Raw genomic sequence first — 24,466 nt, 5'->3', positions numbered from 1 at the left:
ATATGTTATCAACTGTGTTATTTTGGTGCATGTTGGTATTTGCTTGTCATGAATATTGTTTGGTTTGTTTCTAGTGCACAGTTTGCAGGACTTCTTTGTGAAGAAGAAGGCAATGGTGCAGATAATGTCCAATATTGTGGCTACTGTAAATACCATTTTAGTAAGCTGGTAAGTAATGGTTAAATTCTGTACATTAATGATACTAACTTATTTTTTCACTCTGAATTGCTATTAACGCTAAGAATTATATTTTCATGTGGCTCAGAAGGTACACTTTTCTTGTAGCTTTTGATTCTAGATAAAAACGTTGTTTATTTTCTAAATGTGTATTTTTTCCCTCTGGCAGAAATGACATATACATCTAGTTTTTATTTGTATTTTTTTGCAATTAGTAGTTGAAAATACTTTTTCTTTGTTACTCTGTATATTGGCTTGTAAAGAAGGCTTCCATTTCTTTCTCCATCTGTCATTCTGTTTTGCTGTTGTTCCTTCTGCTCCGTCTTCACTGTATAGCCAGTGGATATTCTGCTCATTAGTTCCCTTAAACACAATCTCAAGAACACAGCTTGGGGTTTGATGTTTTTAAAAAAACGAGAACTTTGAAACTTCTCAGTTATTTCAGCACCTTTTTGTGTCAGGCTTCTCAAGCTTTCCCTTTAACATCTGTTTGGCAGTTCCATATCTATGTGTACATGTGTGGACTTAAAGAATTAGAATCATTTGAGTTGGAAGGGACCCTTAAAGGCTGTCTAGTCCAACTCCCCTGCAGTGAACAAGGGCACCTACATCTAGATCAGGTGCTCAGAGCCCTGACTGGTCTGAACTTCAGTGTCTCCAAGGACAGGGCTTCTGCCACCTCTCCAGGCAAGCTGACTTAAACAGTTTAGTGATATTTTAAAAACGTTATTTACAAACATTGACATATGAAAATTAAAACATTTGGACTGAAATTCATATGTTGCTGTAAATATGGTGAAACTTGTAGGTTACTTGTTCTCTGCAGAAAAGCTGAATATTTTGGAGACTTACTCATGTTGCAATGAAGTAAAAATAGGGCCAATTAACCTTTTTAGGTTTCTAGAATATAAGCTCAGGGAGATTAACTGTGAATATTGATGAATTTCATAATGAAGATAAGTCAGGGTCTTCCAGACTTGAATCAATCTATTTTTTAAAAACGTAAATCTTGAGCTAAGTATATGAAAAGAACAGAAGTTAGGCAGGCATTACTTAGTGAAGGCAAGCTCTATATTTCTATACATTTGATTTTAACATGCCAGTGCAGCTGTGTTTGAGAATACGTACAACTATTTAAAACAAGGTAATAGTAAAGACACAGCATCACATTTGACATGATAGCTTGCCATTGCAAGTGGTAAGAACAGTAAAAACTGGGAAGATCATGCTAGTGTTCTAATGTTTCTTTAGAGCTGTTGCCTGATAAATACAGGTATTAGTTGTCTACTACTGAAAATGATGGATGTTGTATAATTACCAAAGATGTCAGTTGGAAAAGCACTGACTTGAAGCTGTTTATATAACTCGGTTATGAGCTACCTCAGTTATAATACAGTGAGAAATGCTTTTCAGGCGCTGGGTAGCATAAATACATGTAGCTTCAGAATAGGCTCTTGAACATAATTTTTTTCATGGATTTCCATTATGTACTGCTTATGACATGATTGTAGCAACATGTATCCTATTTAGAAAAAAACCCACAATTTTAAAGAAAATGTCATAGAGAGGTCACTTGACTGATAAATGGTGAAGCCATAAAGCAATTGCCTCACATTGCATTTTAGGCATGTAACAGTGTTGGTGATGCAACTTCTTCATTTGAGCAGCATCTTCTCTGTTTTATGTTACGAAAACTTGAAAAAAAATGTGTCTATCATCTTTTAACCTTTAGAAGATAATGTATTTTTTCTCTGCTAAAACGTTTTGCTTGGGAGGTATGAAAGTCAGTGAGTGGATAGACATTTTCTGGATGTACATTCAGTAGTCTTGTTAATTTTACTAGTATTAGTTATTTGTCAAGCTTTCAGAAACTGAAGTTTTTTCTTCAAGTACTAAGGCATTTTATCAGTGAAGTGCTTTCTATTTTTTTGTTTATTCAGATGATTCCTTTTGTATATCCATAAATATGTTTTCTCTTTTTAGAAAAAGAGCAAACGGGGATCTAATAGGTCGTATGATCAAAGTTTAAGTGATTCTTCCTCTCACTCTCAGGATAAACATCATGAGAAGGAGAAAAAAGTAAGTGGATTTGTCGTTGCTAATTATGTGGCACATCTGCTTAATAGTAGAACTTTCTGATCAACATTTACCTTAACTTTTGCTGAAAAGCATGAAGGAAATCTTGTTCCTGAAGCACTGGATAACACAGGTGATGAGCTAGAGGTTCTAGGGTCCAGTCAAAAAACATCTTTGGTGTGCTTGTATGCGTGCTTTCCTTTTCCTGCTTCCTTATGGCTAGTTTTGGGATACACCCTGAAACATGTCTCTTGGGAAGGCTGTTTTTGTGCAGCTTCATTTGCCTTAGTTCTTCTATTAGAGATTTTTCTTTTTTGTATAGTTGTTGTGACCAGGAGGGAAATAATAAAGGGAGTAAATTATTCAGCAAATGTCTGAGTACTCAACATCTAGTTCATCATGTTTGTCTGTTGCATGTTTTTTTTTCCCCCCCCCATCAAGGATCTTACATCTGTTGTTGACACATTTTAATGGTACTGGTGATCAGATCTACCATAGTGGCAAAATACTTTGTAATTCACCTGGAATTCTTCCAGTGAAGTACAAAGGTAGCAAACCAAGTGATAACTTTGTCATTGGTGAATTCTCGTAACAATTTAACTTCATATGTTTTTAAAAATGAATTTTAAATTTATGGTGATTATTTTACATTTCTAGTGCTGTGAATTAATACTTGTCTGTTGGAAATTTATCTAAATACAACACAAAGAAAGAACAAACAGTGACACAGCAATACAAATTATCTTTGAATCTTTTTTCAAGTCTCCTTCCTGAGAATACATGCAGAACTGCTCACCTGCATTCATTGTATACTACTAACTTAATAGACTTTTCTATGAGTATGGGTGGACTGAATTTTGTATTTCTCAAAAGCATACAAATTGAGAAAAACAAAATATCTACTGAACAAGCGTGTATTACCTGGAGGAGCTATATGTATAGTGGCATTTAATAACAAATATCTGTCTTCAGGGCACTAGTCTCCTTAACATTGGATTTGTTTTCAAGCTTATTTCCACTGTGGATGGTGTTGATTTTCATTGTTCCAGGACTACCCTTTAAAAAGATGTCTTTATGTCTGGTTAATAGTAGAGGTGAATAGTCCTGTTTTCATCTGGCGCTGAAGGAGTACGCGCACTGTGATGTAGTAGTACCTCTGAATCACAATTTGACTGAAAATAATAAAAGTATGGATTCTTGGCATTTTTTTCTTAGCAATATGAGCATGGAAGGAAAATTTTGAATGACACCAAAGAATTACTTCCAGGTTCATAGAATCATAGAATCGCAAGGTTGGAAACGACCTGCAAGATCATCCAGTCCAACCACCCTCCCATTCCCAGCTACTAAACCACAAGCTACTAAACCATTTCTTGTAGCTCCTCATCCAGGAACCTCTTGAACACTGCCAGGGATGGCAACTCCACCACCTCCCTGGGCAGCCATTGCAGTGCCTGACCACTCTCTGATAGAAAAAGTTTCTCTAATGTTCAACCTAAACCTCCTCTGGTACAACTACTTCTGGCCATTTCCTCGGGTCCTACTGTTTGCCTGGGAGAAGAGGCCAGACCCTTTTTCATCACAACCTCCCTTCAGGAAGTTGTAAAGTACAGTGAGGTCTCCCCTGAGCCTCCTCTTCTCCAGCATTTAAGGTTAAGACTCTGCTAGTCTACTAGCTTTACTTTCTCTTTAGTTTGCTTAATCTTCCACTGTTACTGTATTGCAGGTCGTGCTTTTAAAAAGTACATGTGTGGATTTTTACTCAAATTGACAAAACCTTGAAGTTAAGTTTGAAGAAACTTTGAGTTGTTTCATGTGTCTGAACCAGAACAAAAAAAGTGACTTTGATTGGAGATATATTTCAGGCTATAATATCTGTGAAATAGTTTGAGTTCTTGATATTGTTAATGTTGTATTTTGCCATTGCAATTCCTGACCTTTTTCTGCCGCTGTGATAAGTTTGCAATGAATAGGATTAAGTCTTTCTACTTTTCGTGAACTGAAACACAGTTCTCCAGAAGACTGCATGACCTGTAACACTAGGTAAAGCAACAGTGTGTAATGAAGCTACCTCTGGATTGATGTTTAGATGTTGTCAGAGCGTGTTATAGCATTTTTACACAATCAAGTTTAATTTGCTTTGTGTGTTGTATCATAAGATGCTGTTTAAAATTAAATTAATTGATAATATAAGTCATTGCTTGGTAGAAAAGAGTTGCAGTTTTCAGAATTTGTAAATCACTTAAGTTTTCATGACTACAGGCTTTTGTTCTGGAGTTTTGTCTGACATACTTAATAGTTAATAAATATCCATGCTTTGCAAAATATTGGCCAATGGAACAAGTTTGGTATGAAAGCTGTAAAGATAAGCAGTAGCAGATACAGTTGCTTTAAACAAATTTTTGATCACTTGAGAAAGGCAGAGCTTACAATCTAGCAATAAAATAGGAATTACTTACCCCTTTCTGAGGATCAGGGCTCACCAAACACTCCCAAGGAGGTAATTCTGTTGCAGCTGCCAGCCCTTAAATGAGGTTAGGGAAGGGTGGACCCAGGGTCCAACCCTTCTAGTCAGAAACGTGAATTGCTTCCACCTGTGCTCCTAGGGCTGATTATGTTCCTTCACCAGGTGCTCAATCATGGATTCAGGCTGTGATTATTATTTATTGTACTTATTTTATTGTACTGTATATGTTATATACTGCATCTTGGAGGAGAAGGGTAATTCATTTAGAGTGATTTTTCTTATTTTGTCCTCTGCAAATCCATTTGGAATCTTGATTATTCTCAGAGTAAATACTTGTATTTTTATTTCTATATAAATAAAGAGTTTTAGGGAATGTGTTTTTATTCTGTCTTTCATCTTTGTACTTTGGAGATCTGGATAATCTGAACTTTGGACATCCTTCCATTCAAAAAGACAGAAACTGTGAGCTGAAAACTGGATGTAGTTATTTTGATCAGACCTGAAAAACTATCCCTCAGGAGTCAGTACTGGGACCAGTGCTGTTTAATATCTTCATCAGTGGAACTGAGTACATCCTCATCAAGTTTGCAGATGACACTGAGTTGTTTGGTATGATTGACATGTATGAGGGATGAGATGCCATTCAGAGAGATCTAGACAGGCTGAGCAGTGGGCACAGGCAAACCTCAGAGGTTCAGCAAACCCAAATGCAAGGTCTTGTACCTGAGTGCAGTCCTCACTATCAGTACAAGCTGGGGGATGAACGGATGGAGCAGAGCCTGACTGAAAAGTACTTGCAGGTACTGAAGTCATAGAATGGCCTGGGTTGAAAAGGGCCACAATGATCATCAAGTTTCAACTAGTAGTGTGTCCCTGCAGCCCAGAAGACCAACTGTGTCCTGGGCTGCAGTAAAAGAAGCATGATCAGCAGGTCAAGGGAGGTGATCCTGCCCCTCTACTCTGCACTGTGAGACTTCACCTTTAGTACTGTGTCCAGATGTGCAGTCTTCAGTACAGGAGGGATGTGGAGCGCGTCCAGAGGAGGGCCACAAAAATGATCCCAGGGATGGAACACCTGCCCTGTGAGTACAGGTTGAGGGAGCTGGGGCTGTTCTGCCTGGGGAAGAGAAGGCTCTGGGAGGACCTGAGAGTGACCTTTCAGTACCTACAGGGGGCTGTGAGAAAGAAGGGAACAGACTTTTTAGCAGGGTTTGCTGTGATAGGACGGGGGGGATGGTTTGTAACTACAAGAGGAGAGATTTAGATTGGATGTAAGGAAGAAGTTTTTTACAATAAGGGTAGTGAGGCACTGGCCCAGAGAGGTGGTGTATGCCCCGTCCATGGAGATACCCAAGGTCAGGCTGAATGGGGCACCCTGTTCATTGCAGGGGAGCTGGGCTAAGTGATCTTTAAAGATCCCTTTGAACTCAAGCACTTCTATGATTCTGACCATTCTGTCAATACTAAAAAGTATTGTTTTGCAGTAAGAAGGGGTTGGTCTGAAAGTATCGGTATGGATAGCTGTCAATTTTGCAAATGAACTGTTGAAAAGTTGAAAAGATTTGTTTTCCTTTAGAATAAATATTAGTCTCATTTGGGCACTGTGCTTACAAAATTAATGTGTAAAGATGTAACAATAAAAAACAACTAAAAAGCTTAGGTATAATTGAATTGTAATGAGCAATTTGAAACTACAGAATAAATAGCTTAGTTACTCTCTAATTACTATGGCACTAAAAATGCTTAGTTGTTATGGGGAGGTGTTTTTTAGAAATGATTACAGATGAGTCTGTGTACCTCTTAAGTGGGATTGGTAGAATCTTGCTTGACGTTCTGCTCTAATTCCTCTTTTTTCACTTCCCAAGTGTTTACCTCAAGGTTTTTGGGGAAAATACTTGGGGAACAGGAGGCTGTGGAAGAACACCTTATTCTGCTGGTGTTGCTAGCAGCTTTATCTTTGGAAAGAGCTAAAGCAGGAATTTTGAATGTCTGAGATCAATCTTTGTGTCATGGAAAAGTTTTGTACCACTTGTGGAAAATTCAGCAAGCTTACTGGCATTCTGTGTTTATTATTTTTAGCAACTGAAACAACTAAAAGTCTGTACTAGAAGTGCTTTGATATATATGGGCCAGGACAGAGAAATATAAAATTCTTTGCTACAATGTGATAATTAATAGCTTCTGTAAACTATACAAGAAAAATTCCATGGCTAGCAAAATTTAGAAATTCTCTTTACAGTGAACTTTATATTTTTTCTCTTTAAGGAAAAACAATCTGTGTCTGTCAAGGTTTAATGGTGCAGAGAGGGACTTGAGAGAAGACCATGGAGGAGCCTTAGCTGCTCTTTTATATTCCTTTGTGAAAGTATTTCACTTTGGCTTTTGTAGTAAGTTCTTTCCACACTCATCAAAAGACTTTTTGAGAAAGAAAGATCACTTTGCTTTTCCAGATTGCCTCCCTACCCTGCAGGGATCAACTGAAATACTTTCAGTTAAAAATAACCATTATATACTTCTTATATTAATAAGTCTTCATATTTTATTCATTATTATGACATTATTTATTTTAGTTTCATCAATAGTTTTCTAACACTTTGAAGTAACTGCATTAATTGGACTGTCATGTTTTTTTTTATTCAATCTCTGTGTGTTGTAGTATCCTTTGCTTGACTCCTCAGTGTTGGTACTTTGCCACATTATAAGTTAGAGGAGAGTAACTTTTGAACAATCATAGCAGAGAATCTACTGAAATTTGTGGTGACTTAAACAGTTCTTATTTGAGAAAATTATGCAGTGGATCTTGTTAGTAATTTGAAAACAAAATGTTGTCTAAATATTAAAAATAGGTCATTAAGTTTACTGCTTGATTTTGTTTCCATATGAGCAACTTATCTACCTGTATTTGTATTCTGTAACAATAGCTGTGAAAGATGTGGAAGTAAATGGTGCTTTAAGATACTCTTCTTATTTGTTTTGGATCCTGGTTCACACTATGATTATTAGTAGTTCATGTTGACTTTGTTTGACTTGTCACTCTTTGACTTGTTTGACTTGCAGCTGTTCCTGGAAGATATTTTTGGTACTTTATTTAAAAAAATAAAAATAAAAATTGTATCTACATGCTGTTCACCAGACACCAAGTTTTGCAATTAAAGGTGAACTGCAGTGTTAAGCTTACAGAACCAGTAAAATGTAATTTATCCCTTTTATTTGCCATTGTATTTGCGTATTTTTTGGTATATATTTGATGGTTGTCTTTAAAGATACCTTGCAGACAGAGTAGGATTTCATAGTATGCAACATATGTTTTAGATGCTTGCAGTTTTTTATAGGAATAAATGAAGGTGAACATAGACAATAAATAGAATAATAGGTAGCTTAGGTTGGAAGGGACCTCAAACAACATTCGGTTCCAACCCTCTGCTGTGGACAGGGTTGCCAACCAGTAGATTGGGCTGCTCAGAGCCTTATCCAACCTGGCCATGACAGCCTGCAGGGATGAGGCATCCAAAGCCATGTCATTGAGAAAGGTGCTGAAGAGCACTGGTCCCAGGACAGACCTCTGGGTGACTTCACTTGTGGCTGGCCTCTTTCTGAACATAGAGCTGTTGATCACAACTCTCTGGCTGTGACCGTGTAGCCCGTTTCTAATGCACCGATGAGTGCCGCCTTCAAATCTGTATTTCTCCAATTTAGAAATGAGTGTGGTGCGGGGCCACGTCAAAGGCATTGCCTAAATACAGGTAGATGACATCAGTTGCCCTTCCTTTGTCCGCTGATGCTGTCGCTCCGTTTTAGAAAACCCCACACTGGTCAGTCACGATCTGCCCTTGGTGAAACCATTGCTAACGTCTCAGGTCATTTCCTCATCCTGCATGTGCTGTAAATATCTTCCAGGAGGACCTGCTTCATAACTTCCTAGGCAAAAATGTGATGTTCACAAGCTTGTAGCGCCCCTGCTCTTAAATTTCTTTATCCCTTTCTTAAAAATGGGAGCAGTGTTTCCCTTTTCCCACTAACTGGGGGCTTTGCCTGAAAGCCATGACTTTCAAATATAGTGGGGAGTGGCTTGGCAACTACATCAGCCGGTTCTTTAGGACCCTGGGGTGCATTTGTCTGGCTCCATAGTGTTGTACACATTAAGTCTTATGAGGCAGCCTCAGACATGCTCTGCTCTTATAGTGGGAGGGATTTCACTTCCCTGACCCCTGCCTAGACAGTCAGGGACCTGGGAAGCTGGACTGGCAGTGAAGACCAAGGCAAAAAATTCAATTACCTCAGCTTTTTCCACATCTGTTGAAGTCTGTTCCCCCTTCTTGTTTATCAGAGTGGGTGCACTTTCCTTTGCCAATCTCTTCTTACCAATGTTTCTAAAGAAACATGTTATTTTTCATGTCCCTCATCATGTTCAGTATACCTGTGCATTGGCTTTCCTGATCCCACCTCTGCACATCTGAACAGTATCCCTGTCTTCTTTCCAAGCCACACATCCTTGTTTCCATTGCCTGTGTGTTTCTTTCTCCCTCAGTTTGACCAGCAGTTCCTTCTTCAGCCATGCCAGTTTCCTGCCTCTTCTTTTTGATTTCTTGTGCTGGGGAATGGAGAACTCTTGTCAGGCAGAGTACTTGTTAAGAGTATTTATTTTCTGCTTTTTTTCCTGTTTCAAGATTTGCTCTGCTGTCAGTCAGTTGATATCACTGCCTTCTCTAGAATGATAGTTTCCAGTGGCTTTCAGGATGGGTGTCTTGGGAGCTACGGCTGATCAGAGAAGCAAATCTGATAAAAAGTGAAGCATGTACTGGGTTCATGAAGGACCAGCTGTTTATTTTTTTTTTGTAAGTGGGAAAGATCATTGGTTTGTGTGTCCTTTCAGACTGACTTGATTGAAAGTTTTGATATTTGTTAAATGTTGTGGGAATTCATGTCACTTTGTTACTCCTTTTCTGGATCAAGAAGTGAATAATGTTTTAGAACTCTTGCTATGCTATGTATGCATCTTTATGGTGAGATGAGTGTGCAACTGCAGGAAGTCAGTTTATTGGCAGCTAAAGCTCTTCATCTCAGCAGGTTGTTGAAACATTTATTCTGATCTGTGTAAAACCTGAGCATTCATTTCAAAGGTTTTCCTGCAAGTGAATTTTTCCCTACTTCTTTGATGTTAATTCCATCTGGAGTCAATTCATGTTCAGAAGTAGGATACCTGAATTTTCGTTAGAAAGGAAGAAACAAGAAAAGAGGAAGAAATGGAGGCATGATTTGTTGGAGGAAGTAAAACCTAAGAGGAAGAGGAGATATAAAGCAAAGAACATCAGACCTCCTGTGGTCAGTATCTTCATATATAAAGGCCTTTGGGTGAGGTTCCTTCCAGCATCTTCTGGTGACTCCTGCCAGTGCCATCCGTGTGCACCTTGGTAACATGTCCTAGCAAACTCTGTGTTGATATTTTGGATCTAGAAGAAAGATTTGCTATGATGCTAATGCTTTAGGGATTTAAAGCATGTTCTTTCCAGATTGTTCAAGTCATTTATTTTATCTACCTGTGCATCACCTCCCCTATTTACTATTTTGGATCCGTCCCTCTTTCCTTCTTGACAAATCCTTCTGTATTGAGAATACCATCAAAGTTATTTCAGTACATTACAGAATATAATTTGAAGTCTTCCTGGCTGTTATTTTGATCAGAACACTGCATTTCATTGCCTTTCAGACAAAAATAATGGTAGAAAAAAAGAAGAAAGCTGAAATTGTACAACATGTCCATTTAAATGCTTCATATTCTTTATTGATGTTGCTATGAAGTTTCATCTTGAAGAATTTTAAAGTCGTTGCCTCATTGTTCTGAAATTATAAAAATTTCTGCTGAGTAGTTTGAATTTCCTAGTAAAATGATAAAAATTAAATTCATGCAGTGGCTTTCGTTTCCATTTCACAGCTTCATTCTCAAGGCTTGTTTAGGCTTCATTGAAATAGTTAAGCTTTATCTGAATGTGTTCACTGATGATACAGAAAGCTGAGTTACTAGTGCTGATGAAAGGCTTGTGAATCAAGCCTTTACTGTGCTTACAACAGATCTGATAACACAGGAATCTTGGTGTAGATGTTGTTCTCTTCCTGCTTGTATGCTGGCAGTGCAGGATAACAATTCTTGGATTGATACATTTAAGAAGTTATTAAAAAGACTGTGCAGTGCAGTCAAATCCCTCTTCCCTTGCTTTTTCTTCCCCTAAATTTTTATTTTCCAGGTCCAAAAAGCCTGAAACAAACAGATCCTTCTCCAAAACAAAATCCTCTGACCTAAACAAGCTTATCTGAGGTGTTACAAACTTAAAATCCTACTTTGTGGCATATATTGTTGTAATTATCACACCTATAAGCTTTGCTGTGAAACGGCAAATTTCATATTTCTATTTAAATGACACATAGGAAGAAAACTTCCACATCTGTATATGGAGAAAAACAGAAAATGAAAAACCCAAACAACACTAGTCCCAACAACAACAAAGCAAAATGAAAAAAAAAAAAAAAAAGAATTTGGGTACATTAAAGTTGAAGCTGAATTGTGTTTTCTTTTGTAACTTACAGAAATATAAAGAGAAAGATAAACACAAGCAAAAATATAAGAAGCAGTCGGAGTCCTCACCATCCTTGGTTCCATCTCTTACTGTAACTACAGAGAAAGTAAGTTGATGTATTTTTTTTTTTTTTACTCTTCTTCCATTTTAATTTCTTACGCTGACTCCTCGTAATATTTGCATTTTATGCTCCAAAAGCTTTAAAATGACAGTGTCGTAGTCTTATTTTAGCAGTCTACTCTTGGTTCTGTGTTCCGTATTCCTGTTAGCCTGCTGCAGATACCTAACTCAGAGGAAATACACGTAGGTAAATTATAAGAACTATTCTGATTATGCTCTGAAAGAGTAACTTCTGTTATTTGCCTCCTATCCCCTTCCCCCACTCCCCACTACAAAAAAAGACTCTAATGATGCTAATACAGAATAGCATAATAGTATTAAGAAGTAAGTTTTCTCACTTCAAAGTTAGGAAACATCTGGGAATATTTGACATCCAAGCTGGGGAGTCATACCTGAATTAACCAGCTATCAGTACGTGGAGTATTTTGTTCTTTAGGAAAGATGCTGAAGCTTGTTGTAACGCATGTAGTTGTTCTTGCTGAGGCGCAGTATTCAACAAATGTGTTTATGAGTGTTGTATGGTGTACTGAGACTGTAACAGGACAGGGTAAAACAATGGAAATACTGGCTTTCTCTAGTCCCTGTAATTCTTCTCTCAACTAATAAATGATATAAACTACAAGAATCATCACCAAGAATGCAAGCTTTGTAGTATGTTTTGTGTATTTTTTTGTTCTTAGTAGTAGGAGTATTGACCTGAGGATGTATATCTGTTAAAATTGTTGTTTGTGACTCATGCTTCTGATACAGTCCTGTTTCTGGTTGTGTTGTATTCTTTTGGTAATGATAAAGCAGCTGAGATCTACTAATCAGTGGCTTTCTGAATCTCACAATAATTCCGTATTTCTTCATTTTTAAATAAAAGGTAAATTTACTGCTTTACTCTTCTGCTGTAAGAGTAATCAGATACTGCAATTAGTGTGCAGTTAGGAGTATGGTGGGTTTTTATTGAAATGATTGCAGAACTCCTTGAATTATACTGACTGGTCCCTGTGTTTTTTTTTTGTTGTGTTTTTTTTTTTTTTTAAACATCATTTTATTAATTTATTTGGAGCCTGTTTCTCTTCAGTCTCAGACAACTCTTAAGATAGCTTATAAGAGAATTTTCTTGTGTGAGAAGATCCTGTACAAAGATTTTGTACTACATATGTCCTTATCTTTCTTGGGTATATATCCCTTTTGTACTTCTGTGACATAATTATCATCAAAAGTTTTATTAACAAGTGGTGTTATCATATATTTGTGTAAGAGTTAAAGAAAACACGTGGAAATGTTGGTCATTTCTAAGTCCTACCTGTTAGAATGTCCTTTTAATGTGGCAGAGGGAGTTGGATTTTTCTCCTGCTCACCTCATTTATAATGATTTTTCATAATTTCAAGGTGTGCAATTGAATGGTGTGCACTTTTTAAGATGAACAAGAGTAGATTATCACTTTTAACAACAGTAAAACAACATTTTTGACAGGCCTCTGACTATTTAATGCAAGTTACCTGCAACGTTGCTGAGTTGTTAGCAATACAGTTATTAATCAGAATTAACTGTACTATATATATATATGTATATATTTCAAGTCAATGTATGTAGTTAAATCTATTAATAATATGAACATTTTAATCATTTTTGTATTCCTGGAATATTTAAGCCTTGCTTCTTGATAGTCCTCAAAAATCATTAAATAAATAGCATTACCAAAAACACATTGCAACTAGTAGCAAGGTAGACTTACAGTAAATACAGAGAACAAGCGCTGTCTGTAATTCTAGAACTTGAACTGTAACTGAAATAATTAAAAAAAAGCACCAAATGGAAGTATTCATTGTAGAATTGGAACAGCAATACTTCAGTTTCTTTTTGTTTTCTACCTTCTGACTCTTCTTTCTACCTAAGTTGTCTAAGTATTTTCTAGATCCTTTATATGGTTGTTATTTTTTATTGAAGCTACTGAATGTGATTTTTTTCTTTAAATTTTTGCTGTCCATTTGGAAGTGATTTCTCTGTGGCTAATTTCTTCACATCCCTTTTTAAAACTCTTTTCTTAAGTTCCTTTGACCCAATTTACATGCATTTAGTTTTTGGAATTATATGGTCACACTGTGTTCCTCAAGAATGTGTTCCTTAAACTTTGAAATTTCAGTAATTTGAGAAGCTCTGCTTTCTTCTGAGAATAATATTTGCTTCAGAACATTTTCTTATTATGCTACTTTTGTGTATTCCTTTACATAGTGTTGTCAGAATTGATTTGAACTTGCTGTCTTTTTCACAGCAGTCTGTCTTTGCAGTGAGCACACTGTTATCATTGTTTATAATCACTTCTGCTGTCACAGCCGCTCTGAAATTTGAAATGAATTCATCTTTTCCTATTTAAAGAAGGGAAAGCCTTTGTGGTAGGAGTGGTAATGACCATTTATGCAGGTGGTAGCTTGGAGTATGTTTTAATCTGGATTAGTGGCTTCTTAAGTTATATTCGTGAACAGCTGCATAGTAAAACTGTGAGTTTACATTATGTGAGTTAGTATGTGTGGATTGTTTGGCTGTTCTGTAAAATGTAATTTGAAGCAATTTCACTGAAGTTCCAGTGCAGTGGTTGCATGCAGTCGGAGCACATCTCCTGAGAGGCAGCTCTGTGCATCACTGGGATGTCTCAGCAGGCACCACTTAGTCTGGATTGGTTATGTTGGAAAAAGTTTGAAATAGGAAATTCTGAACTACTCTGTTTACTATCCTGTCATTTTTTTCACCTTTCTTTTGGGATATAGGCATTGAATTTTTAAGGAGCAGAATAACTTGGGCTTTTTCTCTCTTTTCAGATGAGGGTGGTTTTTTTTTTTTTTTTTTTTTTTTTTCTCCTCGTTATAGCATATATGAGAGCCACCAACCCTTTATTTAGTCGTGGTGAAAACTCCTTTCTAGTATTTTGAGCCTTGAAAGCTCAGAAAAGAGTTAAAAAATGTGTATGGCTCAACAGATCCAGAAAGATAATGATCACTACTTTTTGATTGTCTTACAGATATAACCCAAGAAAAACCCAACCCAAACCAACCCCCCGAGATGCTAAGATAGTGTATCTGCTTTCAAATTGTAGCCTGTGGCTGATACCTGTAAGAGTAGGTCACCCTGAATGTCAGCAGATGGGTTCTCAAGGGAGATGCTCTGATCCTACTGCAGTAGAATATTGAAGGGAATGAAAAGAGAAGGATAATCTCTGTTTTATGACTGAGCATCGCTGTATTCCATCAGTGTGGTGTTTTGTTTCATGTGTTGGGTTTTTTTGTTAGTTTGTTCTGCTTGGACTCATCTCTTACCACCTGGCACTGCTGTGGTTGATGGCCTGCTGTGGCCCTTCCCTCTGCAATAGTCCTGTTCTGTACATCTGGATTAGGGCTAAAGGCTTTTCAAGTATCGAATGTGCTGTGTATGTTAAGAATGATTATTATGCTTTTACAGTGAATCTAAAGCGTTTCCAGAAGTTGTAAGACTTGCTCTCCTTGCTTCTAAGGCTTGCTGTGGTGCACACAGGGTGATATATGTGAGGTATAAAAGTGACAGTAACTCTCTGCTCCAAGTTGGCAGCATAAAAGTGTAGTTTAAGGAAAAAAAAAAAAGCCTGCAAACTGCTTTATGAGAATCATAAAGGAGCTGTGATGTACACCGAGTTTGCTTGATAATTGCAGTAGCAATTGCTGATTGACTTGCAGAACAGGAGGAACATTCATGAACTGCTTATTTCAGTTCTCCCACATAAACCAAGGAATGGGCTTGGGGGACATCAGAGGAATTTCTGTTCTGGGGGGATGTTTGTACTGAAGTGAAGGGAAATAACTGATGGCAGTGTGAGCAGTGGGGATGCCTTAAGCTGTCTCTTTCCTATGGAAAGCACATGCTGGGGGGAGTGGGGAAGGCATGGTAGGCTCCAGGGGACAGCAGAACCTGAAACCAGTTATTAAGGAACCAAAGTTCTGCCTTCATCCTTAGATCACTGTTCCTTGCCACTTCTCACTTGCATCACTTCAAAAAAAACACCCTGCCAAATCAATCTGTCTTTGCCATTGATGATGGCATTTATACTAGGCCTTTGTGTTTTAGAGTGTGGCATTTTAGAAAAAACTGTTTAGGAGTGGGTAAGTTGTTTTATGAACCATTTAGCTTTATAATCAAATTGTGCTGCCCTTTCATCTTGGATGGTATTGTGCATCTTTTGGATTCTCCAAGTAATTAATATGCAGATCTGTTTAGGATACTTTCTTGTAATTAATTCCTTGAAGTGAGGAAACACAATCTGGAAAAAAAAATACTGGTGAAGAGATAGAATTTTGCTTTGCTTCATGTCTGTTACATTCTATTAGTGGTCAAGATATTTTGAGCAAACAAGTATGTTTCAGAATATTTCACAGCACATACTGAAACAGAAATACCTGTTGAATAAAGCTATCGTGAGTAGAACTGCACTGTGTATGCATGTTATCCAAAATCTGCTAAATGCAGGATTCAGGCATGCAGTCTCTGAATATATATTCGGTATTAATAGCTAAATCATATTATCCTGACCTTTCTAGGGATGGCAAATGAAACATTATATCCTTACTTCAAATCTCTGCACAGCATATGCAAATGACTGCCTATTAGTCATTGCCTGGTCCTGACCAGATCTTGTAGAGCTTAAGCTCTTGATTTCCTTTTTACCGAGTAAAAACCCACAGTGAAAAAAAGCCCTCCAAACCAATCCTGCAATAAGGACAAGAGATATTAACGTCAAAATATGGCTGTTGATAGCAATAGAGAATTAACCTGGCAATTAGTATTCAGCTGGGGGGGCAGTAGTAGATAAAAGTTAGGAGAGGAGAGAGTTAGATAAGAGGAGAAACCACAGGTCCCAGAAAAAGCTGGCTTTGAGGGAGTGGGTTATTGCATGTCTGGAAAGCCTTTGTTCAAATGACCCACATTTGAACCACTGCTTCTTAACACAGGTCAAGTGACACATCAGTTTCAGGAAAATTGAGCATACTTGTGGACTTTGCAACAGTTCAAAAAGTTAACTGCTACATTTACCTTAGAATTGGCTCCATCTTCTCTGAAAACAGTTATCAGTATAGTAATGTCAAACTGAGGTAAATTATTCTTAATCTTGTACTTTAACAGACCTAAGCTAATATATTTTCTTCATTGATATTTGGAAAGCCTGTAATATGTTTCTGTTGCATTTTATAATAGGACTGTATTTGCAATTTTGGAAAGCTATATTTTGCATTCCTCCTTAGGTAGGTAAATGAAAATAACTTTTTTGCTAGTTAAAAAAAAAGTTCTATTTTAGACAGGCTGTGCAGATTTTGTTAATGTGAGCGGGTGCTTTACAGGTACTTTGCGTGTCTTTGTAACAATGTATGTTTTCCATTTAGATTATTATGTAGTGAGATACATTTTACTAGGCATTATGGTTTGGCTTATTTGATATAGGGATTTAAAATAGCAGTAACTGAATGGTATGAAAATATGAAGCACCATTTGTTAATTATTGCTTTAGAAATTGTTACTTGTGGACCTTCAAGTCATAATGGTGCTCAGCATTTCTTACTTCTATTTAGGATATGCTCTACTTTTCAGATTTTAGAAGCACTGTCTTTTGCATGTTTTTTTCATACACTAGGTCATATGGGTGTGATGTAAGTGGGAGAGCCTCAGGAATAGCCTAAGCTTATGGGGAAAGTGCTTTTAGAGTGAGTAGAATAGTGGAGTAGAATTATTATGCATGGAAATGCTGGCGCCTGTAAAAGTCTAGCCAGTTTGAATGTGTATTTGCTCTCTGGAGAAATTTTTGTCTGCTTACCTGTTGTAGTTTGGAACATGGTGTCAGTCTTATCTTGGCTTATGGTGTTTAGACATAACAAGTTAAGACAAAAAAGAAACCAACGCTACAAAGTAATACTAAGGTTAAGGGACTAGAGGTAGAATTCCACCAGAACAGTTTTTCTGGAGACGCTTTAAAGGAGCTACTGACTGAGGGAAGGCTGGTGTGATGATGGGAAATGAATGCTTAAGAGCTTATTGCAGTTGATTTTGTTTGGCGATAAGACTATGAAGTTGTAAAAGTGCAAATGGTTAGGTTCTGAAGCCTTTGTCAGATCCATTGCTGGTGAAAAATTTCCATTTTGATTGCACTGTGTTTGAAGTCTTTCCTTCTTCCACCAAAGTTGATGTTACATTTAAGCATTCTTTTTCACAAAATAATTGTACTTTAATCATATGTATTGACAATTAATTTTATGTAACTTCTGTTATTGCCAGTTACCTTAGTATGTGAAATCTTCTAAATTTATTTGAGAGAGTGGCTTCTTTTATACCTCTTGGTATATTGGAATATATAAAAAATAGTCTTGTATGCTTTCCAAATCATTAAAATTGTTTGAACGGGCATGGAGAAAACTCATATTCAGCATATATATATAAATATGCAGCACATATAGTTGTGAAAATAAATATAAATCTGAGGCCAAAATATTGGTCTTATGGCAAATGTAACTCAGAGGCTGTCATCATCAAATACTAAAAATAAATTTGACACCTTGCAACTCTTTCCAGTCCTTGGCATAGGATTTCTGTTTGCTCTGAATTTGTTGTGCTGTGAGTAGTTCTGCTGGCTTAAATAGGAATACTAGATGAATCAAACTGAACATACTGCCAAGTTTATTGAACATTTCTAGGATTTTGTATTGCATTACTAAAATTTTATTACTAATTACTGATGTGAAACTAGTATCTTTGCATAAGCTCTGGAGGATAAGTCATCAAGTCGGCTTCCACTGATTGTTCTAATTTGATAGTAAATGATCTGACAGTAATGCCACTTAACTGAGTAATTAGTAATGATAGCTGACTGTTGTTCATATAGGATGAAATAAACGTTTTAAAATTTTATGATGGAAATTTCAATACTTGTAGCATTCTAGTTGTGCGAATTGATTGCAACAGATTTTTGTATGATCTTACTGTTTCTTTTCTTTAATTCCATTTCACTTATCACAATGGTAGACTTATACAAGCACTAGCAACAACTCCATGTCAGGCTCCTTGAAGCGTCTGGAAGATACTACGGCTCGATTTACAAATGCAAATTTCCAGGAAGTTTCTACACACGTTTCAAGTGGAAAAGATTCTTCAGAGGCTAGAGGGTCAGAGAGCAAAGGGAAGAAATCTGCAGGTCACAGCTCGGGTCAGAGGGGAAGAAAGCCTGGTGCTGGAAGAAATCCAGGAACAACTGTGACTGCAGCTAGCCCTTTTCAGCAAGGTATTAATCGTTACGCAGTAATACTTCTTTTGCTTTGACATGAATTAGACAGAAATCTCACATATTTAAAAAAGATTACATATTGAAAAGTAATTCATCCTTTATTCTCAGCAATGAGAATGTTGTTTTACTTGGGAAAACGTAACATTTTACGGGAATAAATGTTTATTGTCATAACAGGAAAAAGAAGGTTGTGCATCTTTAAAGGGCAAAGGTGATGTTTTTGTTTAGGTTGTTTAGGGTATGTTCTTTAACTGATAAAACCTGAAGTTTCATTTCTTCTGAACAGTTATTCTGGATTAACATTTAACATGAAATTGAGCTTATGGGTCTTTTGTAGCTCTGCTTTTTAATTCATATTAGAACAAAGCTTAACTAGTGTACAGAATGGGATGACTGCTGAATAACTCCTCAAGTTGCACACTTGTAAAATACTCTACCTTCCTCAAAGATAGAGATGTTGCTATGGGTTTTAATGTGGTATGTGATGAGCACTTCCGAATTTGTCTAAAACATTTACAGTTTTTTTCACTTGAAATACTGGAGTGGTTTTTATTTGAATTTTCAGAACCAGTACAATTTTCTTCTAGAATCTCACCTTTAAATAAAAATCTTGCCTACTGTTAAGTGGTGAAACAAAACTATATAAAACAACACTTTATATGATTTAAAAACTAACATAAAGCAATTGTAAGTAATGTTTAATGGGCTACTAGTGATAAAATATTCATTTTCATAGGACTTTTTTCAGTACTTTATGTCATTGTTTAGGGAGTGTTTTCTTGGTGAGACAGTGGTCACCAGTTCTACAATATAATGCCCATATATGCATTCACCCCTAAAAAATTACTGAATTTCAGTGAACTAGATTAGTGTTTGTATTCTGTAAACATGCTTATTTTTCTGCCTTGCATGTGCTAACTCAGCATTGAAGTGACTGCATTCCAGATACTACAGAAACAGTGCAGTTCTATTACAAAAAAGATCTTTATGGTTCTCTGACAATGTAAAGAAGCCTTAAAATAACAACTTTATACACTTCTCTCCACTTGCTTTCCTGTCCTTTTGAAAAATACCTCTTCTGTGGAACGTGTCCTCAGCCAGGGTAAATTAAATGCAATTGCTGTTCACTTGACCTATGTCAAACCCCTGATTTAGGTAGAATGGAAGGAAGATTGCAGGCATAGCGTAAATGTGATCACAGCATGTTTTATCATCTGCCTTCTTTTTATATAAAAGTGTGTTTAAAAAAAAACCAAAACCACAACAACTTGCTGTCATATGTTTGTTGCTTCAAAACACAAGAGAAAGCCTAAGTGCTTTAAAACTGAGGTTGTTATTCTCCTTTTATTAATTTTTACCTTATTAGTGCCCCAAAAATGAGTGATAGGAGATTCAGATCCAGAAGAATAAAGATCAACAGTAGAAATGAATTCTTTTAAAAATAAATTCTGTGTCTTTTGGTATCACTTTTTCATAAAGTCTTTGTGCTTCAAAGTTTTGTATTTTAAAATACTGATCTCTTCCATGAACTTTCATCAGCTGTACAAAAAAAATAAAAATTGTGCTTTTTTTTTTTTTTTTTTTTTTCCTCTTTAGGAAGCTTTTTGGGCACTCCTGGGAGCATAAAGTCATCCTCTGGAAGTTCGGTTCAGTCTCCCCAGGATTTTTTGAGTTTTACAGAAACAGATCTGCGAAGTGACAGTTTCACTCATTCTCAACAGGCTTCGTCAACCAAAGATGTACATAAAGGAGAGACTGGAAGTCAAGAGGGAGGTGTCAACTGTTTCTCTTCCTTAATTGGTCTCCCTTCATCATCAGCTGTTTCCCAGTCTAAAAACTTTGACAGCTCACCTGGAGACATAAGTAATTCAAGCCTTACTTCTACAGCATACAAAAGAGCTCAAACTTCTGGAATAGAAGAGGAAACTGTAACAGAGAAGAAACGGAAAGGAAATAAGCAAAGTAAACATGGGCCTGGTAGACCCAAAGGAAATAAAAGTCAAGAAAGTATTTCCCATCTTTCAGTTTCTTCTGCTTCCCCAACTTCATCTGTAGCATCTGCTGCAGGAAGTGTGACAAGCTCTGGTCTTCAAAAATCTCCAACTTTGCTCAGGAATGGAAGTTTACAAAGTCTTAGTGTTGGCTCATCTCCAGTGGGATCAGGTAGGCATTCGATGGATTTGTTTTCTTATCTCAGAAGGCATCTATTATTTTAGCCTTAATTCTGAGTATGTTTTTCATGAACAGAATATCATTTCAGTTATCTTGGAAGTTGAATTAGTGGGAAAAAAAAAAAAAAGATTTAGAATATAGTGATTGGAAGAGTAAGTTTTGTTCCATATATAGATGCCGCTATGTTGTAGTTGGCTGTAGTAGATTGACATGTATAATGATCTGTATACTATATAAATGAAAATTTTGAGGCTTAGGGGAAAAAAAATTAAATGAAAATAGTTTATCTGGAAATTGTGTGATAGGTTCAGCTATCTTGAGAGAGAATACAGACTATACAATCTGTATGTTTTTGTTGCATAGAGAAAACAAAATCAGTACTCGGGCATGTCAGCTGTGCTGAATATCCCTCAATTTCTGATTTTCAGTTTAGCTCAATTAAAGATCAAACCGTATATATGGAGATATAATCAGTTTGAACTGTAAGATGTAAGAGGTTATTCTGAATCTGAATTCCTGTTCACCCAGATGATAATTTCATGACCTTGTGTGCTTTTTAGCAGTTGAAATTGACTGATTTGTTCTTCTTGTTCTAAATGTCTGTACAGTTTGGGCTGTGATAGGCTTTCTGTTTTCAGTAATCCTTGTGTGGAATGATGTTGCAGAATACTGTACTGAAGTCTGTCCTGCTTTGAAGTTTCCCTTGAGACCTTTGTCTTACATAAAAATAATGATGAAGTGAGGCTCGCTAATTTCTCATTTTTGTTGTTGTAGAGGATTTTTTTTTTTTTTTTTTTTTTTTGGTGCTTTGTTTTCATTTTTTGAGAAGGAAGAAAAAGTCTTTGTAATTGAGGTAACAGATGGAAGTACGTGATCTTGTTTTGAAGAAAATGACCTGTGCCTTGTATTTGTCTGAGAATATTTTGGTCCTGTCAGCTCCTAATACAGGCCTTTCTCTTGCCATGTGCTCGCTTCCTTTGCCCTCTTTGAGATCTCATTGATGATAATGTTAAACACGTTGCGTAAAAAATCTTTGAAATACGTGGATAGATAAACCGTGTTGGTTTCACTACATTTATCTTGATATGGAACATATAATTTTGCCTTTGTTGAACGTACTTAAAATCTGACCACCCAGCATCCTGAGGTAGACCTGTCCTCTGAAATAGTGATGTGTATGAAGGTGTTGAAGAAACATATATATAAACAAGCAAGCACTTCCCCACCCCCAAGAAAAAAAAAAAAAAAAGAAAAAAAAAGAAAGCCACAAAACCAGAAAAGCTAAAGAAACAAAACCAGATGGGAAATCTGAGCTTGGAAATTCATCCATTAGCTTATGGTTAAGTCTGGGCATATTGTTTTAATGTACTCTTTCTCCCCTTTTCCCTCCTTTCTTTTGGTGGTAGTGCTTCTTTCCTCACTTCATCGCAAGCATTTTCTGGGCTTAGCAGACCATTTAAAACATTGTTACAGTGCAGAAAGGCGTATCAGTGTTATCAGAAGCATACATCTTCTCATGTACGATATGCTTTTTCTCTTCCTTTAAAACGTCTCTGTATTGTCTGGTAGCAGAATAGGACAGACAAGTGAATCTAGGCTATTTGACTCAAATGTAATGTAAATAGATAAGAAATATCAAGAAAGTCGAAGCAAAAAGTTTGTAGTGATTCTTAATTGGAGTTGTGTTATTTCAAAGAAGCAGAATCAGGAGTGAGTTAGAGCATATTAACTCAGAATTTGAAGCACCTTTTCAAGAATCTCCAGGTTTTTTGTTTTTGATTTTTTTTTTTTTTAGGTTCCTTCAGGAACTGCAGTTATTTTTTGGAAGGTTAACTATCAAATTGGGCCTCAAAATGATTATGCCATGCTTTCAGAACCTGTGCTCTACCCACTTTCTAGAATTCCTTTGTCACAGTTGAGGCAACCTTACTATTTCCTACATTTTTGTCTTCACATCGGTCATATTCTGTTCTTGTCTAGTTGTCTGTATGCTCTGGCTAGGAATGCTGGGTAGTTTTTACAGTAAAACACCTATCCAAACAGTGTTGTACTTCAGTATAGTACTGTTTGAAATTCTGACTTAGAAACAGTGAATGTTTTCTGTCACAGCCCTTTTTGGGCTTATCTTACGCCTTATCCAATCAAATTTTCAGCTTTATATAGGAGTTTGACTATGCTGGAGCATAGTGGAGTAATGTATTTCATTCTTCCTTCTCATCTGCTGCAAGCAGTGATGATGCCTCTGCTGGGCATTATGCTCCTGTGCAGGGAGATGATCTTACTTTTAAGGTCATCGCCTTACTGATGATGTAAGAGAATGTTGAGCTTTTAAGTAGATAAGTGACTCGTTGAGATTGAGACCCTCAGAGCATGTGGCTAACTCCTCAAGAAGTTACATTTAAATTCCCCTGAACTCTTTGATTTACAAGCTGAATCTATCAGGGGATAAAATTATTCTGAAACAATTTGTGCTATTATGTTTTATCAGCAAGAAATCTTACAGTGTTAAAAAGCCTGTTTGTATTCTAGATAGAATCAAATAGAAAAGACAGGTTGTTACTAATAGGTATACATGACTTTTAGGACTAAAGACTGTGCAGACTGTGTAGAAAACACACAAGGCCCAGTTTTTGTCCAGAGTTCATGTTGAGATATTAAAAAAAAAAAAACCAAAAAAAGCCACTGTCATCCCTGTGATGCTCATTTCAAAAAATGATGTAAAAGCTACATTCCTTTAAATTTTTTCACAGATAATGCAAGTATCAGTACTGTATTTAATGGTGGTAATTAAAAAAATAAATGTGGGAAAGTTGAGAAGAGATACACAGAGAACACAGTTGTTCAAATGTCCTTTTTTGGAGAGAGTCTTAAGTACTTTGATAGACTGAAATATCTTTGAGAACATTTCAGTTCACAGAAATGATTATGAATGAGTGTGATCGTAATGGTTATGCAGAGAGAATTGGTAACTTCTGGTCAAGAACTTTTCATTGGTCATTGTGCTGTGACAGAAAAATAAAAATACGGACACAGAGCAGTGAGTTGGCTGGGCTGCTGCTGCAAGAGGTGCTCAGCCATTCCTGCTGGATGTTTCTTGCCTTCTTGGCTCTGTTGTTGTGCATCAGCTGCAAAGCTTTCAAAACTACAGAAGTACTGTTCTGGAACAAAACTTGATTTTAAAAAAAAGGAAAAAGAAAAAGACAGTTTTCTTTCCATAAAGAGCTGTAGAAAAAAATTTTGAGTGAAAGCAGATATAAGGGCTTTCAGAAGTGATTTTGCTTCCCAAAGAGGGGAAGGTAAATTCTACTAAGGTTTGGATTGCATGTCAGGCTGCTTAGGCCAGCGTATGTCAGATAAGTTCTTGACAGCTGTGGGAGTGAGATTTTACCTGACCAATTAATTGCTGTGTGAGAACATAAGTGTCCATCAGGTTAAAACTGAAGTTTTGAAGATTAAATACTTGCAACTAGACTCCTAAAATATGGTGTGACTCTGGGTGTTGGTTTCTAGTTACATTGCAAAACATATAGAGGTGTGATATGTTTTTTTAAGATGTTATACTCACCATGCTCTGGTAATCAGCAGCAAACTATATATTT

At 36.6% G+C, this 24,466-nt stretch overlaps 1 protein-coding gene across 4 annotated transcripts in view; it reads left to right on the top strand.

Annotated features, from left to right (window-relative positions):
• The window catches only part of MLLT10 (MLLT10 histone lysine methyltransferase DOT1L cofactor), a 113,584-nt gene that overhangs the window by 37,173 nt on the left and 51,945 nt on the right, over nucleotides 1-24,466 (top strand). For all 4 annotated transcript variants that reach the window (XM_052696286.1, XM_052696285.1, XM_052696284.1 and 1 more), the window contains 5 exons: nucleotides 75-168; nucleotides 2,161-2,256; nucleotides 11,303-11,398; nucleotides 18,437-18,692; nucleotides 20,292-20,858. In XM_052696286.1, the coding sequence (XP_052552246.1) occupies nucleotides 75-168; nucleotides 2,161-2,256; nucleotides 11,303-11,398; nucleotides 18,437-18,692; nucleotides 20,292-20,858 (1,109 nt within the window). The remainder of the gene's footprint in view (nucleotides 1-74; nucleotides 169-2,160; nucleotides 2,257-11,302; nucleotides 11,399-18,436; nucleotides 18,693-20,291; nucleotides 20,859-24,466) is intronic.

Source organism: Tympanuchus pallidicinctus, unplaced genomic scaffold (genome assembly GCF_026119805.1).
Source record: "Tympanuchus pallidicinctus isolate F22 unplaced genomic scaffold, pur_lepc_1.0 scaffold3, whole genome shotgun sequence".
NCBI classification, from domain to species: Eukaryota; Metazoa; Chordata; class Aves; order Galliformes; family Phasianidae; genus Tympanuchus; species Tympanuchus pallidicinctus.
This window is presented reverse-complemented; position numbering and strand designations above follow the sequence as displayed.